The sequence below is a fragment of the Xiphophorus maculatus genome, chromosome 9 (assembly GCF_002775205.1).
Source record: "Xiphophorus maculatus strain JP 163 A chromosome 9, X_maculatus-5.0-male, whole genome shotgun sequence".
Lineage (NCBI taxonomy): Eukaryota > Metazoa > Chordata > Actinopteri > Cyprinodontiformes > Poeciliidae > Xiphophorus > Xiphophorus maculatus.
The window spans coordinates 19,172,296-19,191,809 of record NC_036451.1 but is presented as its reverse complement, the minus strand read 5'-3'; the positions used below and the strand labels follow the sequence as shown (position 1 = coordinate 19,191,809).

Genomic DNA, 19,514 nt, shown 5'->3' with positions numbered 1-19,514 from the left:
AGCTTGGTATGACCCAATTGTCTTATTTCTGTCACTGTCTTAAACACTGATCCAACAGATGCACACGGGCGTGCCGAAACGCACGGACAGCAAACAAAATGCAAAAATAAGATTAATGCCACTTCACAGGGTTTTATTGAACTCTAGACTCTGAACAACAGAGCTTTCTATTTCTATACCATTCTCTGCTTTTGGTTAAAAGGTGTGAGGCAGAGAAGGTTCTGATCAATGCTTGAGAATATCCCCTTGAGGAGAGACACATGGAATAGCTGAAAACTGGCCTTCAAAAGGCTAGGCTATTGATTGAAAAGCTTTCCAAAGTGTTTTTCATCTCTGGTGACTACAGAAGGATAATACCGGCTGGTGTGCAGCCGGGTGCAGATGGCACCGCTGACCACCATGAAGGGGAGAGAGGAGGAGTCAATAGAGGAGGGAAAAAAGACAAATACGTACCCCTGGCAGTGTTTTCTGTTCATGGAGGGCGTTTTGGGCCTTGATGGCAGACTCACGGGCGCAGTAGGTGAGGAATGCGCAACCTGAAACAAATAAATAGAACATGGCACACAGATCAGACTAAAACAGGAGTTTAAATCTTATAAATAGGCATAGTGATTACTAAATATACAAATTTGAATTTAAAAATTTAAACTGATAAAAATATATTTATTGCAAAACACATTGTTTCATGGTCAGTCAAAATATTTGCATCCCACAAATATTCTTGGAATAAAAAAAGTTTAGCATTTGTACTCTCAAGGGAAGAAGGAAACAAAAAAAAAAGGCAATTGTCAGGTGAGCCCAGCCCCCCTTTTCCCTTTGCTGCGTCCTGCCCAAACCTCCATGCAAGCCATGCCATTGTCCTCCTCATCCTGAACAGCTCTGACAGCAGAGGAGGTAAAAGAAACAAGAGAGTGGAAAAATATTCAGAGGGACAGAAATAGAAAAAGAAAGACGAAGGAGACAAGCTCAGAGACGCAGGAGAAAGGGTTGGGTGGGGGTACTGCTGACAAGAGTCGAAGGCAGGTCAGAGACAGGTAAAACTTTGAGGTGAATTTCCGAGCACAACATGTCAAGTGTGCTGCCATGTTCTCATGAGCCCACAGATATGAGCACATGCGAATGTAGAGTGATACGGGGCAAGTTTGACCACAGGTCTAGTGAATAGATGAGATCAGTCAAAAAAAGGGAGAAAGAATAGAAATGCCTGCAGACTGAAAAATCTTTTTTTAGAAAAGAACATCAGAAGAAAACTGTTCCTCGGCTCACATTTGCAAATTAATAAAATAAAACTCAAAACAAAAAAATACATTAAAAAAATGAAATTAATTCTCAAGTTAAAACTAATTGAAGTTAAAATCAAATTATTGACTGACACCAAATTTGGAAAAAAAAGGGAAATTTTTGTAAACCTCTTAAAGTTGTGTTATCATTATTTTTTTCCTTTTGGTGGAGGAAATTACACAGGGAACATTGTATAAAACATTGATTCATATCACATTAACAAATTCAAACTTGTGACGGACCAACACCTGGCATACTGTGTGTGTAACTTAGACTTGGACTTATTTTATTGTTGTTGCACAAAGGCACGACAGTGAAATTGGCAATGAAAAGTCATCGCGTGTCCACCAGAGTACACAGGAAAACAGAAAAGCAAAGGAAAAAAAAATAACGGATGAAGAGTGTAAACATCAATACGTCAAGTTATGTTTGCTGTTACGTCACTATTTCATTTCTTTTTCCAGATGCAACAGCTGTCTGTCTATCTGGAGATGAAATCACAATGCACTATAATTATTAGCTGAATTTATAAGAATCTATGTCAGGCCGACCTTCTGTTGGAGCCATTTCAAGCACTCAGTATGCCGAAGTGAGTCAAGTAATGACCATATCTGACATTTAAGAAGCACTAGCACAAAATTCAAAGCAGGGTTCATGCAGCATACTGCATCTTTACTGTCATGTTTCATAAAATCCAAAGAGTCAGTGTCGTTCTGGTTACGGCTGAGATCACATCATCCATACTGCTATATCGGATGTGTAGAAAAATTATACTGGAGTTCATTTAAGCTGAATTTGCTTATTATCATGTGATATGCAGTTGTGTGATTGGGGCAAAAAGAACAAAATTATGAACTACTTAGTACCCTTAAATCACTTCATATTTACTCAGATACATTTATAAATGGAGGAAATGAGAATTTCCAATGTAAGGAATCCCATATCCAATCTAAACCAGTGCAGAGACTAAATGTAATTATATCACACATCTGTACACATTTAATACAATGAAAGGGAAAAGCAGAGCTCAGAAAAATAGCCACAGAGGCAAAGAAATGTGGGAGAAAGGAGACCGAGTACTGAGGCAATCATTTTCGCCCTGACTATCTGGATAAATAGATTTGCTTGTGTTCTATTAATGAGGTTCATATGGGTCAGCATGCATCATATTTCTGCCACTCTGAAGATGGTTTATTAGCAGCCCTTGCATTCTGGATCTCATTTCATCAACCAAATGTATTCAGTGGGTGGTGATGTATTAAGTGTCTTTACACGGACAATATTCCAGTCCATTTTTCTTGCCTCATACAAGATCGCTTTTATTCATCCATGAACCATATTTCCTGTGCCTTAACAGAGTGTGGCTGTGTGTCTAGCGTAGCACTGACAGGAATGCCTGAAAAAGTTTTGTGGTTTTGTATGTGCTCTTCAAATTTTAATACTATGTGTTAAATATGAGGTTGTTTATTTTATGAAGTGTCAGCAAGCTGCTGGCTGTGAACGGCAGGCAGTAATGGAGTTTTTTAAGGGTCAGGACCTTGGAGGTCGCCAACTGTGACCCCGATGTCATCATCCCAGACCTCCTGTGTCCCAGCAGCCCTAACCTAATGATTTTCAATTGCCATCACCAAGTAAATCACTCAATTAACCACAATGCTCTTCAAAGGACTGTCACTCTTCTGCATCAGTGTGCAAAAAAAAAAAAAAAAAGCTAACACGATGCAAAAAGCCTCAGTTTTGGGCTTGTTTGTTTCTTTAATCAGCGAGGGTAAAATGGAATGGCTCTATCAGGGCTCTTGGTTTTCTTCTTTCTCGTTTGGTCTCTCTGGGCTTGTTGTTGTTGACAAATGGTGCCCCTGTCTCTGAATACGAAACAAGTATTTTGCATTACAATCAGAAAGACGATTTATTTGTTAATGTGTAATGCATAGGGCTTTGCGAATAAATTAATAACAACCACAACACTGTGAAACAAAAGAGAAACATGAACTCCATTTAAATGTGATTCTGTGCTCTTTAATGTATGGCTTAATAAGAATTTGCAGGCCACAGGCAAAAAGGCTTTAACAACTCCATAATTGGAATCCAAACACGTACAAATTGCCAGAGCTGCGTTGCATACCAAATGCAGAAAGTGTGTGTGGGAGGGGGTGGAAGGGTGGGCATGATGAAATTGTTTGAAACACAACAAAAAAGCCACTGTAATCAAAGCCTGCTGACACAGCACCGGGGGAAGCCTTCTTACTGTGAGGAGATGATCCTCTGCATCATCTGACAGAAACCTAACACAGCTTTATCTCACACATTGATTTCAGCTCCGAGGAGAAGAAACTCTTTGCAATCCTTACCTCCTCTCTGCTCTCTCCACACTTGCCTCTCATCACCTACTGCAACTCCAGGTTTGGTACAAAAGAAATCTTCCGAATCTCACCATCTCCACTCTACTTAATTGGCATGTAATTAAAAGAGTGTTGTCTGGGAGACTGAGCGAAGTGCTCTTCCTTCACACGTGTCGTTCCAATTGTGGCATCCGCGCAGCACCCTTCGCCACTTTGTTCCCCTCAGAAAGCCAATTGTCACTGGCTTTTTGGATTATGACATTATATTTCAGTACAGAAGGTTTAAAATAGTAAAGAATGGCAACCCAGATCTATTTCCTACGTACACATTGTTATTTTGTGACTTCCTATTTTTATATTTAGGCTACGTGTTTTAAATTGTCCTGCTCATTGCACATTTCTTTGAATCTGAGTGTGCTATTTTTGATAACAGTATAGTGTTTTTTTTTCTCTAATTTATAAAGTTGCCCTTACTGTACAGTTCTTATTTCTTATTTTTTGTTATTATGTTTTCCCTTGTGAGAATCTGCATGCTTCCATTTTGCCTCTCACTTTCCAGCTAGTACATCTATTCTGTTCTATTCTATTTTGTATTTGTAAACAAACATTTTTCTACCCAGAAATTTAAAAAGTGACAACTAATTTTTTGTTGGAGTATACTATGTTATTGGATTATGGGGTTAAAAAGCCCTAAAATTGCATCTAATTGTACAATGTTCTCAAAATATTGTATATGACCTTATTTCCATCCCCGTTTTGGCCAGTTAATATAAAATATATAACAAATAAGGACCCCTGACAAAACTAAAAAAAAAGCTCATTAGTAGTCTCCTGGTAGTGGATACCGCATTACACATTAGTTACATGACGACTTATTAAAACTAGAATAAAGTATATCACAAAATGTCTCATTGGTAGGCATAAATTTGAGTAATTTAAGTAGTGGACATAAGGCAAAATAGTGACCATTGCCCTGAACATGACTTCACGTACAGTGCCTAAATAAATATAACTACAATAGCAAAATTACAGTAAAGTAAGTGTATTGAAGCAAATTACGAAGAATACTGACTATGGATACAAAAAACATCATTAGATGGTTTCTGTTTAGACAGAAGAGGTAAAAAGTTAAATGGGGAATTTTCAGCCTTAAAAGGACCCCAATACTTGATTCTGGTTGCATTTTCTGCACATTTTAACATGCTTTTAAACACTTTAAAGAATATTAATAACCATGATTAATTTATACAAAATAACGGCGATATTAAAATTTCATCTTAATATTACTTATCACAGAGATTGAACTGATCTGCTCCAGAGTTAGCTCTTTGTGGCCATTGCAGTGATGCCCAAAAAAGGAGGGCATTATGTGACTTGACTTTTTTCAGCTTTATATCATCAAAAACATGCCTGGCAGGTAAAATTAATCAATAATTATTAAAATCAACTGATATGAAAAGCTTATATTGTGATATGTTTTTCAGCCATATCGCTCAACCCTAGATTGTACATTTTATACAACACATAGCAGATGTAAAATTTTAAATTTTAATATTATTCATCCAGTCGGTTGGGATTGTTGTCCTGTATCTATAAGCAGGTCCAAACTTTTATCAACTACCTCTATAGTTGAACCTGACTCATCACCGCATGGAGACGAAATTAATTGTGTTCTACTGAATAGTCAAATCTGATTGTCAATTTCCTATTTTCCCTTCACTTTTGGTATCTTCATTTCATCCATATTCTGTATCTTTTTGCCCAGAGGAGCCAAGCTACCCCAGTGTGAAAAAAACGAAGTGTTAACTTGCTCTTGCCGCGGCATTTTCTTGGCCAGAAAGTGTGGATTTAGCACAAATAGAGCCAGTCCTGGCACTGATCTTGTCTGTTAGCTCTCACATCATTTGCACTTTTAGGAAAAGGCTCTCACTTTTGGTAAATGGTTCGCTTACATCGTTAATGGTCATGTGGGACTCTAGAGGAACTTAAGTGGGAAAGGAAGACGAAACACACATCGTGAGCAGTGAGACGATGTGCTGATGACCTGAGTCGCTGCCAGACCTGAACACAGTTAGCTTACTGATGCAGGCTGATCATGAGGTGGGTCATCTGTTTGGTTCCAGGGAACGTTGTAACAGATTGAATCGGTCCTTATGATCACAATGTATACTGGATCTGACAATAAACTATGTTTCAGAGTGATAAAAGACAAATAAGTTTCATTAAGCGGAGCTTGGCAGGAACTTACCACACTGCTCTCAGTCATTCTTCCAAGAACAATATTTTCTCTGTCCTGGCCAAATGGGCTTGTAATGATGGTATAATAAAATCTGTAGCCTGGCAGAGCTTGTAAACCCTAATTAAAATAGACGCTCAACCTAAAGGAAGCCAGAAACTCTCCTCTACAAACATCTGTTGATCATGACTTCAAACCCAATCTTCTATCGCCCCTTCATCAGTCAGCCCATTCCGTTATCTGCTGCATCCAGCTTCAAAACATCCTTCATTTCTCTTCCCCTTACAGGACCCGCTCCCATTATCCCATCACATGGAGCAGTAAGCTGGGGGACTATGAATCCTGCAGAGAAACCGAGAAGCTTCAATGTATATCATGAGGGTAAGAAATAGTCCCCTCACCCTCCGTGGTATTCTCTCTGACCCCTGAGTGGAGGATCTCATCCATTGATTTGTTGCTACTTGCTCTCACAGAGTATACTATCCTACTAGAATCAGTCAAACAGATCCATAAGGAGCACATCCCAAAGGAGTGACTGTGTTGGTATGAGTGTATTTACAGAATCTACCATATATATATATGTAGATTTTTGTATGAATTGTTTGATGTCAAATAAATGCAGCAAACCTCCTGTACATATTTCAGGGTAAGAACAGAGATAAAGACGCCGTCATATTCATCCATGTAGAGAAGTTCTCACAACTTCTCTGAATTTAGTTTACGGTTCTGAGGTTTTATAGTTCTGTCCAGGCACAATTTCCACTTCATATATAATCAACCATTAAAAAAATTCTTTCAAAAGTTGTTATGTGTCAAGTCGTTTCCAATAAGAAAATAGTATTACTAAGCAGCTGATGCAGGCGACATCATATCTCACTGCAAATTTCCCATCCTCAAGTCAACTAAACCGTCTTTTAATATGTGGCTTGATCGCAGGAGTCTTCCACCCGTCTGTAGCTTTACACTATTAAAGCGATTGCCCGATCTATAAAGACATCCAGTGAACTGCATCCCGGACGAGCAGGCTAATTGACACTGTTAATGGATGGAGTTTCTTGTGGCTGTAAATAATGTGTAGGTTCACACTTACTGCCTCCCGCTGTGTTACTTCTGGGAGGTCAACAAGAGTTTACCTGCCAAGTGCCGTCTCTCCAAGCCGTTGTTCCTCCCTTCCTCCCTCCAAGGCTGCCCCAGCCAAGGGATTTACAGAAATCAATAAAAGTTTCTCTAAGCCGTTGCCTGATTCAAAGTCAGAAAACTACATCTCCCCGTCTTTATGAACTGGAACAACCACTCACAAAAACAAACAAAAATGCAACTAGGAAATAGTAAGAATCTTTGTTCTTTGTTGTTGTTCGGTTATCACTGTTTACCATATGCCATCCATTGTATTATATAACACAGTGCAAGAATATGTCAAACTGTTGTAACATCCTTGTGTAATGTCTCTGATTTGCATATTAGACATAATATGCCAAATGATTCCTTTCCTCTTACTAGAGGTGAAAGACAGTACAGCCTTTGAGACAGATCAATAGATCTTAGACAAGCTAAAATCATAGATGACTGGCAGCTGCAAAATGACTGCAGACTAAGAGAAGGCTCAGGTTCTAAGCCCCTTTGATTTTACAAATTGAAAGTTACCTTAAAAGACACAGCTTCAAAGGCCCAGAAGGTGCATGGACAGACTGGTTGCAGGAGGAGTACGGAGGGAAGGCATATGTCTTTCCTCCTCATCTATCTGTAGTATGTCTAACCTACTTATGTGTTTATAATAGCTATCATGAGAATGGACTGCTAGAACAAAAAGAGCTTTGTCTCGGTAGTTTAAATTTATGTCAGACACCTTTATTTGTTAATCAGTTCTTAATTTTCGTTTTCTTTATTGCCTATATTCTCAAACTGTAGCACAAGCACAACTGGTGGTATATGTAGGGCCAAATGAAATCCATTTTATTTTTAATCACTTTCATAGTTTTTATTTGTCTGATTTCCACTTTTTCCATTCCACTTATATTTATTAACAAAAAAAAGTGTGTAATTATGGAGTGGATAAAAACGATTTAGCAAATCAATAGCCAGAGATCTACATTTACTATAATTCAAGTTTCACAAATATAACAAAATGTTGTGGTTCAGCAGAGCATTGAACGGCGGGTTCAGCAGACGCTTCGATTAAGCAGCGAAGCGGTATCTCCTTCCTCCCGTCTTAACTAGTGGCAATGTCAGGCCTTCTTTTTTAAAGAACTAACTATTTAGTAATTAAATAGTTATTCTGACTAAACAAGGCATTACCAAACCTTAGTAAGGCAGGTTAGGTATAAACGACCCCTGCAAAAGGAAAAAGCTAAATCTACTCATATGTAGTTATTGCTACACCAGGCATCATATACAGGATGCATTGCCCTGTCAGTCACAACCCAAGGGGGTTGTGTGCTTATATTAAAATCTTCAGATTAAAGCCTAAAGCTGTCTCCTTTAATAAACAAATTTAAAATTCTTCTCTTTTTTCCCCAAGCAATATGTAAAACAACATGCTGTACTCCTGCATAGTGATATGTTTACCTAAAATGTATACTGTCCAACCTTCCTGACTTTTTATTTATTTATCTCATGTCACCGCTGGAGCTGAAGAAGACTAATGATTACCTCTAATGGTGTGACTAACAAGCAGGCACAAGGGTGTTAATTGCATCGACTTAAATTTCCTACAAACCACATTTAGCCCAGAGGATACCAGAAACACTGTTCTCCTAATGAAGATGTGACGATAGATAGACAGACAGACAGACAGACAGACAGACAGACAGACAGATGCTAATAAGACATAGGAACCTGTTATCCATTAATTAGTTTGAGGAGTCATTTTTTTAAATTAAATCCGATCTTCTGCTGAACATTAAATCTCAGATCAGGTTCCACGTTGGAGCTTGCATAAAGTCCATATACTCTGCTCATTAAACTAAATTAATATTGGATGATGAAGAAAGAAACACAAATTCCATCTCTCATCTTTCTCCTCAACACAGTCTGGCAAGCAGTTTGCTTTCATCACAGAGTGAAACACGGGAAAATATGAGGAAAAAATGCAAATGTGACATATCTCTGGTACAAAGCCTCAAACCATCCACATCCATAGATGGATGGATGGATGTGGATGGATGGATGAATGGATGGATGGATGGATGGATGGATGGATGGATGGATGGATGGATGGAAAATACAAGGAAAAACGATGGAAAGGGCTAGGAAACGGCTCTGCCCCCCATAGCTTCTCACACAGTCTCTCCCCTTTTATTCTTGTCCTCTCTCTTTCAGAGCGGAGTGCGGGAGCAATTTTTTGGGTAACGCTGGCAGGCAGTCAGTGATGTCATGCCAGCAGTGCAGCGATGCCAGCTTAACCTATTTTACCACAGAAATACCACACAGTTCCTATTTATAGCACTGCTGAACAGCATGCATCTTCTCACTTCCTGCATGGACCGGAGGATGCACAGACAAGTCTTTTTTTTTACTTGATACGTTTCGTTGGAGCATTGATCTGTACATAATTCCTACTTGTGATAAATGTGTTTAATTTAATTCAATAAAGATTATCTGTGTTGTCAAAATTGCAACATACATGTTTTTCAACTAATTAGTTATTATGGAATCAAATTAAGTCTAATGAGGAACAATAATTGGCGCCGGTAGTTTTAGTGGTAATATTTGGATTATTTCAAACTGCTGCTATGAGAGAGCTCCAGGTGAGCTGCTGCCATGAGGAGCTCCTCCCCCTCCACCATCCATGTATCCCGTGCCCTGTGCCAAAATGCCACTCACCCTGTGTGATTTGCCCTATGTGTCCCAAGCTGAACCATCACTCCTTTCTCCCAAAGCCTCGGGATAAAAGCTGCCATTTGTTTCTGCATCTCTTGACAAACACTTCATCTTTTCCCCCCTCCACTTATCCATCTGCCCATACAGCCATTGTTCTGTGCCATGTGTCTGTCTGTCATTTGCCTTTTGGGCCCCCACCCCTTCCTCTGCATGCATGTGCCCAAGCACGTTGTCCAATTCCTCTCCGTCACACTGGGCTGTGTGACAGAGAAGGATTGGTCGGCGGTGCTGAGGCATATCCACAAAGCATTGTGTTTACATGCACTCTCAGGCAGATACAAGTTCGACATTCATGCATTGTTCATTCGCGCCAACATCAAGGGCTCAACCGTTTGGCAATCAGAAACATGTGACAGCTTGACTAATCTGTGATTGTTTTTTTGGCCAAAACATGGGGGTTAGCAAGCCCTCCAAGGGCAAAGCACTATAAGGCAAGACAAATAACTTATTATTTTTCCAGGCTTGTACAAGGCTTTATCGCATGAGTTCTCCTGAACTGTTCCAAAATGGAGAAGGATTATCACAAAACACTGCCTTAAAATCTTCTCTCTTGCCCCATCCCCCTTATTTTATTTTCCTGTTAGAATGAATCAGCGCATCGCCAGGCTCAAACACAACTTTAGCATTAAACATCAACCCTTCCTGCTTTGGTCGCACCTTTTTTTCTCCCACCTTTACACACCATATTACTGTATAAGACCACAGTCTGCTATGTTGGCCACAGTGCTCTGCAAACAAAACATATAGGCAGCAAGCTTCTATGTCTCGGTCAACTCTACCTATAAAAAATAAATGTGAACCAAAACAGATTCAAAATAATTCAGTTCACGCTCTTCATTGTGGCAGGTCCACCTCTAGAAAGTTGTCAGAGGGATGGGCAGAACTACACAAAGCCACAGCAGGGTTTCTGGAGTTTCATTACGCTGTTTTCTTATTTAGAGAGGTCGTCAGTTCCCCAGAGGTTTTTGCTATGATCTAAATCTGGGGGCTGACATGTCCAAGGAGGAAACCATGTGTGTCTGGGAAGCCATTATGTTGATTTGGCCATCTATTTTGAATTGCCATTTTGTTAAAAATCCCATTTTAGGTTTTTTTTTTATTTTTTTTGGCAGACCACCAGAGTATTATTAAAAACTTTGCGGGATTTCAATAAGGTCCCCAGGGCCTTTGGAAGACACCAGCCCACAGCAGGACAGATCCTTTATTGTACGAGAGTGTGCATTAGCGTGCTTAATGCAGTATAAAAACAGTAGTAATGTCATTAAGAAACTATTACTTTTCTTTACAATGAACCCAAAGCAAAAAAAATTGAACACTGCTAAATATTTCTTATAAATCATTTCACTAATATTATCGCCTCTTGTAGGTTTTCCTAATATCCTGCAGCCTTAGTAAAATGTTTTCTGGGAGTTCACCACAGAGTGCCTAATAGGGGTAGCCATTCAGCCCTCCATCAATTCATTAAATCATAATGAGCACAGGGTTTTTAAATTGTCATTCAAACCAAGAAACGAGTATTTGGGGCTTCTTCAAAGGCCAAAAAATAAATAAAAAATCTCCAAAGAACTTGCTATACGCACAAGTGATTGACATTTCATAAATAAGTCTCTCTGATAAAAGTTTTTTTTTTATGTTATTTCTTAGACATGTTTGCACATGTACACATGCCCATCCATGCTTCAGGCACCCATTAAGAGCAAGCATATTCCACAAAGGTCATGGAATACCAGTCCTTACAACGTGCTGAAAGTGTTATATACTGCAAGCCATAATAAATGTTGCATTGGAGCAGAAAATCAATCCACCTGAAGGCTCTCTCAGTTAGAGATTAACAGAGAAAAAAGATGCGTAGAGAGAATAAAAGTCAGGTGAGTCTGGTGTGCAGACGTTAACTTCCACCATTGCTTTTCCTCGTCGGCATCTGAGATTGCCAATCTCTATGGGGAAAACAGCAGAAACAAGCAAGGGAGAGGGAGAAGGTGAGGCAGCGTGCCTCATCCTGAACTCAGGACCCATAGCGCCTGTCAGTACTCGTTGAGCTGCTGCATTTTTTATGAGGAAAACCCTGTTGCTTATTACAATATTTACAGGCATTTAAAGATTGCAAAGTGAGTCTTTTTACTGCTTGGCTCAGTGACTTTTGCTCACCAGCCCTGACATAGGATTTTATTCCACATTAGCTAAATTAAATCACTGCACATAACTGCATGAAGTCTGAAACTAGCCTTTCCTCTCATGTGCTAAACAAAAAGTCAGAAAAAACGCTAAACTGTAGGGACATTATTTCTTCTTCAAATCTTTATGAAATGGCTGTGCTCCTACAACCTAACCAGTAATGTTAAAAGGACCACACAAGTCAGATGTTTATTAAATCTGGAATATTACTGAATGCAGTCCATCTGTAAAGAGACATTAGATCAGTGTCAATCCATGAGAAAAATGTAGTAAAAATGAACATCGCTCTGTTAGAAAGTCATTTAGCAAAGCTGCAAACAGACTAATGGCACCTTGGATTTATCTCAGAAGTATAGGATCTCAAATTTGGGAATCACATCAGACCCGAGCCCGCACATTTTAGTTTCACACTAAAGAACCAGAGGTGTTGGATATTATTGCTCTGAGTGATTATGGTAGCTACCATTAGTGTTGGATGCCAAACCATATTTGTCACTGTTCTATGACTTGAAATGGCAAAAAGACATATTCACAATTTGCTCACTTCAGGAGTTGTTCTCCGCTATTTATCTGACCTAGGTCTCACAAATTTCCTCTTCCCGGCACAAAAATAAACGACAAATAAAAGTAATAAGTTAAACTGAATGAACTAGTAAGGTAGCTAGCCATATATTCTTGGTGATAGGCTTATTATTTGCAAAACATCTTTTTAGTATCTTTGCCATCAGCAGTTTTGCTCCATTTGTATGAGACTTCTTTGGATGCTTCTTTCCTGCAGTGACACTCTATGATTGAAAGTACTTTTCTGAAATCTATTCTGGTCAACTGTCAAAATTTGTGAATTTGAGACTTCAATGAATATTATTATTATTATTTATCATCAATAAGTTATTTTGGTTTTAATCAGGGGTGATAACCTCTCCCACTAAATAAATCAGACAGGCCGACAAAGATCAGAATCAATTATGGTTTAAGATAAAATCTTCAGAAAATAATGTGCAACTAAATCTAATTATTTGTGTGAATTCAGCAGTTTTTGGATTACTTAGCTCCAACAATTTATCAAAAATATTTAAATATTAGGAGAATAAACTGCTGTAAAGCTACAACATACTGGAATTAGGTTTGGAAAATCGGCCAAAAATTATCGAAGGCGCAAATTGAACAAAGATGAGGAAAAAATAACATTTTTCAGTAATCAAATTGCTATTTGTTGGTCAATGTTTTGCAACCAAGAAAAAAAAAGCGCGTTTGAAACAAGGAGTAGCTTGAATAAATCTGAATTGAATATTAACTTTTGCTTTGCAACTGGGTTGTCTTGGTATACAGAGCCTGCCGCCTGTCACCTGCAAATAGCCTGCTTCCTTTGCAGCAGTCTATGTGAAATGTTAACATACGGCATAGTAACAGACATATAGGCTTTTGCACATACATGCACACAAGTATTTATGCCACATGGCTGGTATAGGCAGATTTGAGCCTGGGTGAGAATGCTTCTAAAGTTCAGATGTGATTCAGAGATACAAAACCCTGTTCTAAGAGACACCAGTTTCAGAAATGCATTACATAATTAATACAATGCAACAGTACCTTTATGCAATGTGCATGGACCATCTATGCCACATCTACAGTTTTATTTATGATCTGTGAGTTTGCCCCATCTGTTTCCTCAGGGGGGGATGCTGTCCTACAACACTACCATGATCTTTGACACTTACCATAAGGCGCACACATTATGGACAAGAACATGGATTCAGATTTGTTATTAAAGATAGAAAGGTTGCTTTAAAAAGCAGAGCCTCAGTCTACAAACTCCATTGTGCAAACTTATAACTGCATTCTCAAAATACCCTATTATGTGGTTTTGGCAAATATAATGTGTGGAAATTATTCTGTTATTTCTCTGTCTTTTCAGGGAGCAAATCGCCGAGGAACCCCATCTATCAGACTCGCTCGGAGGAGGGGGAAAAAAAAAATAACTTGAATAAATATTTCATCAGATTATTCCGTGATTTAATATGCTTCTGCTTGGCTGTGGTCTACGGCAATATCTCCATTTATAAATGCATTAACAGAATGATAGCCGACACAAGCTTAATATTGATATCAGGTTTGCCTTGGCCAGCGAATTGGAGCAACTCAGGGAAGGTTTGTCTGTCTATCTGCTGAGCCGAATCACGTATGCTCTTTCACTCTGATGTGATTGCGTGTTACTTAACTGCATGAGGGGAGCTCGTGGGGCATAATCTGTCCAGAGACGTTTGCTTTCCATAAATACATCCGCTTTTTCATGCCAGGGATAGTAAATTGGTGAAATAAACAAAACAGATGCAAACGAGGGGAAAAAAAGAAAGGAAGGAAGGAAGCTGAGGATCTAGAACACTTAAAAAAAACAACCTTAGTTCTGCATATATGCATGTGCATAAATGTCTAAGAGTGTGCTCTGCATGTGCTATAAACATAAGCTAATTAGAGCCAAAGGGAGAAGTTTCCACCGTGTGATAAATTCAACATCAGGAAATCCTCTACCTATTAATACCGGCTGGGCGACAACAATTGGCAGGCCATTGACAGCGTGGGCAGAATTAATCATTTGAAGAGGCAGACTGGACTGAATTTTTAATTGGGAGAGGCAGCCACTGTTTAGGGAGGCAACCAACTGATCACCCAGGAGACCGCTGCTTCAGACAATGCACATTTGCTAATCCTCTTGAGTCAAGTTATTATGGCCATGCATTATTATCACGCTTTACAAACTAATTCCATGTTTTCCCCCATGGATTACCAAGAGGAAAAACAGTTGAAAAAAGATGAAAGGAAAGTAACAAATATGGAGAGGGCATCGGAAATGAAACAAAAATCAAAATGACAGAATGCACAGCATTTAGGATAATGAAAACAAATTTGTGCAAATAGTACTGTCCATCTGAGTGTTTGTCAGAGTTAATGCACCTCTTAGAGAGGGCGCTGTCCCTGTCTCTCCATCAGGATGCATGCTCCATAATCCCATTCTGCCTAACAGCATGATTAACTCTGAAAGATCACTGACATATTAGGGTTTGATTGTGTATTGTTAATTGTGTGGCCAGGCATCATTACATTCTAAGACATTTAATTTGATGAACCCTACTTATCTTGTATTAATTAGTTGTTTGCAAGCTTCTGAATGGGGATAAATATTCACTTTGAAAAGTAGATTTGAAATTATATGTTGCATTAAATCAGGGAGATGACCTCAACTCAATATCTTTCTGTTTATCTATTCTATTTAAATATGCCACGTTTGTTTATCGATAAACAAAATTACACATCTAAATTACAGAAATAAGATTTTTTTTGTTTACAAGTCAAACATGGATTGTCCAATTAACATATTATATATAATACTTTAAGAAATCAGAGAAAATCCTTTCAAAACACAAACACACACACACACACACACACACACACACATAAAAATAAAGATTTTTATGACACACGCTATCATAAAAATCTTATGATAGCAATAGGTTACACACACACATATGATAGTATAGGTGCGTGCGTGCGTGTGTGTGATGTGTGTGTATGTATATGTACACATATATATGTCAAACCAAAGTGTCGAGCTGCATGTATAACAGTCTGAACCTTTTTTGGACAAAATTTACTCAGCAGCCAAATACTGCAATCATTACGCAACTCCAGGCAATGATATTGTAGGGTATACACACCCCGACACGCGCACCCCTACACACACACACACACATATAAAATAAACACATGCCCACGGATGGCAAATGAAGGCTACATTGAAAAAATAAATCTTTCTTTTCTACAAACTGACATCAAATATTGCCTCACATTTCAGCAGGGAAATAAAGGGTCTGATGGCGGTATTCAGCTTCAACCTTTCATATCCGAATGAAACGGGGACTCAGTACGACTGTTCCGAGGCGGTTCTGGACACACTGACCAATCTCACTTAATCTAACTTTCACATTTTGACAGCAACTTCTCAGACCACAAATAACCAATGTTTGCAAATGACCTTTACATTATATATATAAATTATATATGTGCTGGTGCTTAATGCACAGACTTTTACCCAAAGTCCCAAACTGCTTTACCTTAATGATAGTAAGTAATTATGCTCCTTAAATGTGTCTTTAAAAACTGAAAATAATTTATTTCAGAAGCGGCTAAATCGGTCTTTCTCATCATTGAGAGAAAGTGTAACTTACGCTTTCGCGCAATGTGCAAAATCCTGTAGGGGTAAGGGAAGAACTACATTACTTTCTGCTCCACAATGAAGAAAACTCAAGTCACTATAATATTCTTTCCTCACATCTTATTAAAATGACTTTAAAAGGGTGGGAATGGTTTAATAGAACTTTTTTTAACAGTTTTAAAACCAAAAGTTTTCAAAAATTGTTTAAATATGCTTAGTTATAGCTATTCAGTTACTTTTGCAAAAGTTAAGTAACTGACCAAGAAAAATCTTATGACAGCAATAGGTTATGCTAATAACTTAAAGTATGACTATTTTAGAACTGAAGTGGGTGCCATTAAGTTTCAATGTGTGTACCACTTTAAACCTGCGACCCAATTATGAAAAAGCAGTGGTGTTGTAAACCATAGCAAATATTTCGCTATCAAAGTTCTGCTGCTGCCCAAAGGACATCATTCCTCTTGTCTTTCCCCAGCAGGCGACATATACAATCATCTTAAAAGATATGTCGATACATGGGCCAAGTTTTTAGCTCCTCAAAATTCAAATCATCTTTCAACCTGAAAACGCTGGATTGCTCTATCCAGACCAGTGGCTAGTCTCTGACTCAAGAGAGGTGTTTAAGTATCTTGATTTCTTCCTTAATAAGTGATAACAGGATGGTGCAGAAGGTGAACAGATGGATTCAAGTCACATCTGCAAACATGACATTATTTCGGTGCACCCCTATGTCTCCCAGTCTATGTTTTGACTCATCTGTGGTCAAGAGATATGAATAATATCTACAAGGGCAAAATCCAGGAGACTTAATTGAGCCTCCCTGTAGAGTGGTTGAACATGGGAAAAAAATTTGAGCTTTAAGAAGAGCCACTGCTCCTCCACATCAAAAGAAGTCAGTTGAGTTTTTTTTGGGGGGGGGGGGCAGGTGTCTGATTAGGATTCCTCCTGGGTGCCTTGCTTCATAGGTTTTCAGGGCATGTCCCACTGAGATGAGACCCAAGGGCAGACCCAGAGCCCAGTGGATGAACTGTATATCTTCTCTGACCAGAGAAGGCCTTGGGAGTGAGCCCCCAGAATGAACCGTGGAGTGCCACTGGGCATATCTGGGCCTGCCTTCTTAAGTCAAGTCAATAATTTATTGTCAGTGTGATAAACATCACGGGGCTGCACGGTGGAGCAGTTGTTAGTACTGTTGCCTTGCAGCAAGAAGGTTCTGGCTTCAAAATCAGACATGTTGCTACCTCTTGACCAGGATTCCCTTCAAAAAAAGAGATTTTTAATCTCAATGGGACTTCACTGGTTAAATAAAGATTAAATAACATTTTTAAAATGGCTTTCCGGTCCGTCACAGGGATTCTAGGTTTCTCTCACAGCCCTAAAAACATTATTGTTATAGGTTAACTGATTACTCTAAATTACCCTTAGTTGTGAGTGTGTGCATGCATGGTTGTTTGACCTGGGGGCCTTTGGGCTGCTCTGTGATAACTGCAGACCTGTCCAGGACGTACACCCCCTCTCACCCAACATACTGGAGATAGACACCTACAACACTCTAATTTACAATGCAAGTCATAGCGGATGGATGGATGTGTATCCTTGTTCCCATTGCAGCTGCGATCCTGTAAAAGCCGTAAACTCTGTATGCATTGATGAAAATTTAAATCGAAGGACGTCTAATCAGAACAGTCTAAATGCCAAAGATTATTCCAAGTCGTTTTGCTTTCCATGTGCTGAAAATAAAATGTGATTTTGACGTCCAACATGTAGAGTGGACGTGGGAGTTTGCTCTGAACACATAAGCTCACAGTAATGTCTTCCTAAACAACTTTCATTGGGCCTTAGGAGGATGGAAGTTGTCACTGTCGCCTGCACAGTGTGGGCAGAGTGAATTTACATCCCCTCCGCTGCTGGCCTCGGCTTCCCCACTTCAGCCGAGGCAAGCGCAGTCGGCATCACAATCTCCGTGGCAGCGTCCGTCATCTTGTGACAGTTCCTGCGCCCTTCGGAGACACTGTAGAATTACACAGATTTAGCTGTGACGGCTCTGCGCCCGGCCCCAACTCCCACTCCCACGCGAAGGGATGTTAAAGAAAGCATGTGAATGAATAAATGATGCCGTCCCTCCGCAGACAAAAAAAAAGAAAAGATGGGACTGGCAAGGGAAGGCTCTTTAAAAATGCATCCTTTTCGAGCGCCTCTGCCCCACTTTAGGAGCGCAAAGAAACACTCTTCGATTACAAAACAAAAACAACAACCAAAAAAAAAAAACCCTGTAAGGAATTGTTCGTGAAAGAGAAGCGCTCATAATAATGGAGGATGTATTCTGACATATTGAATTCTATGAGAATATAAACGCTGAAATATCGACTTGTAACAGACACATCTAAAAATATTGGGGGAAACAAGGGGAATAATAGAAGCCTCTCAACTGACAAATTGTTTGGACCAAATGTAAAAATGAAAAAAAAAAATTAAAGTCGCATTAGAAAAGACATGAGCTAAATATCACAAGCGATATTAGGAAATTATAAAGTGGTGTTGGCGACCGTATGTGGCGCGACACGTTACCTTTGTGCATGCCGGTGTATCGGTCCTTGAGAACTGTCAGTTCGTGGATTTTCCCAAACTGTTCAAACAGGGGTTTCAGGTCTTTTTCCTCCAAGTTCCTCGGTATCTGCCCGATAAACAGCTTAATGGCATCTTGGTCTTTCATGTTGCCGCTCTCCGGATGAATTGAAATGGGTTCTGACCCGTTCATGGGTTTCGGGAATGTGAGCTGAGGGTACTGGTGCTGATGTGGGAGAAGTAGTAATGGTTGGTGGGTCGGTGGTGCCCCCGGTCCGGTGAAAACCAGGCTGGAGTGAGCGGGCTGGGACTGCTGTGGATGGTGCTGCCTTCTTGTTTCAGTCTGAGTGAATCTGGCCATTCTGAGCTGGGAGCAGAGTGGATAATAATGACAACACACACACGCACACACACACACACACACACACGCTGCGAGAGAGCAAGCACTCAGCTGGAAACCAGGCTGACTTTCTATCCAACACACAACGCACCCGCACACACAGCAGAGAGCAGAGGGGGGTAATATTCGAGGGAATAAGAGCACTGAGGCGATATTGGACGCTCTGGAGCGACACCCAGTGGTCTTTAAGAAGAAGGCAACTTTTACGGAGGAAATTGTGAAAAATGCACCCTAGCGAAATGTCCAAAAGCTTTTCTTTGAAAGCTGATGTGCTAAAGGTTTCGGAAGACATCACTGTCCGTCGGGCCTGGATGTAACATCGGACCTACCTACATCGGTAATTGCATAGTGAATGAATGACTCACTCGGGTGTGTTGAAAAGAGAACTTATTATTGGGATCAATAAGGCTGTTCAAAACGTTTACTGTA

General features: G+C 39.5%; 1 protein-coding gene across 11 annotated transcripts in view; it reads right to left on the bottom strand.

Annotated features, from left to right (window-relative positions):
- The window catches only part of celf5 (CUGBP Elav-like family member 5), a 247,541-nt gene extending 228,372 nt beyond the window's left edge, over nucleotides 1–19,169 (bottom strand). For all 11 annotated transcript variants that reach the window (XM_023339700.1, XM_023339703.1, XM_023339701.1 and 8 more), the window contains exons 1-2: nucleotides 18,689–19,169; nucleotides 454–536 (exon numbers count right to left, since the gene is read on the bottom strand). In XM_023339700.1, coding sequence (XP_023195468.1) covers nucleotides 454–536; nucleotides 18,689–19,046 — 441 coding nt within the window. In that variant the 5' untranslated portion in view covers nucleotides 19,047–19,169. The remainder of the gene's footprint in view (nucleotides 1–453; nucleotides 537–18,688) is intronic.
- Between the last annotated feature and the right edge of the window lie 345 nt (nucleotides 19,170–19,514).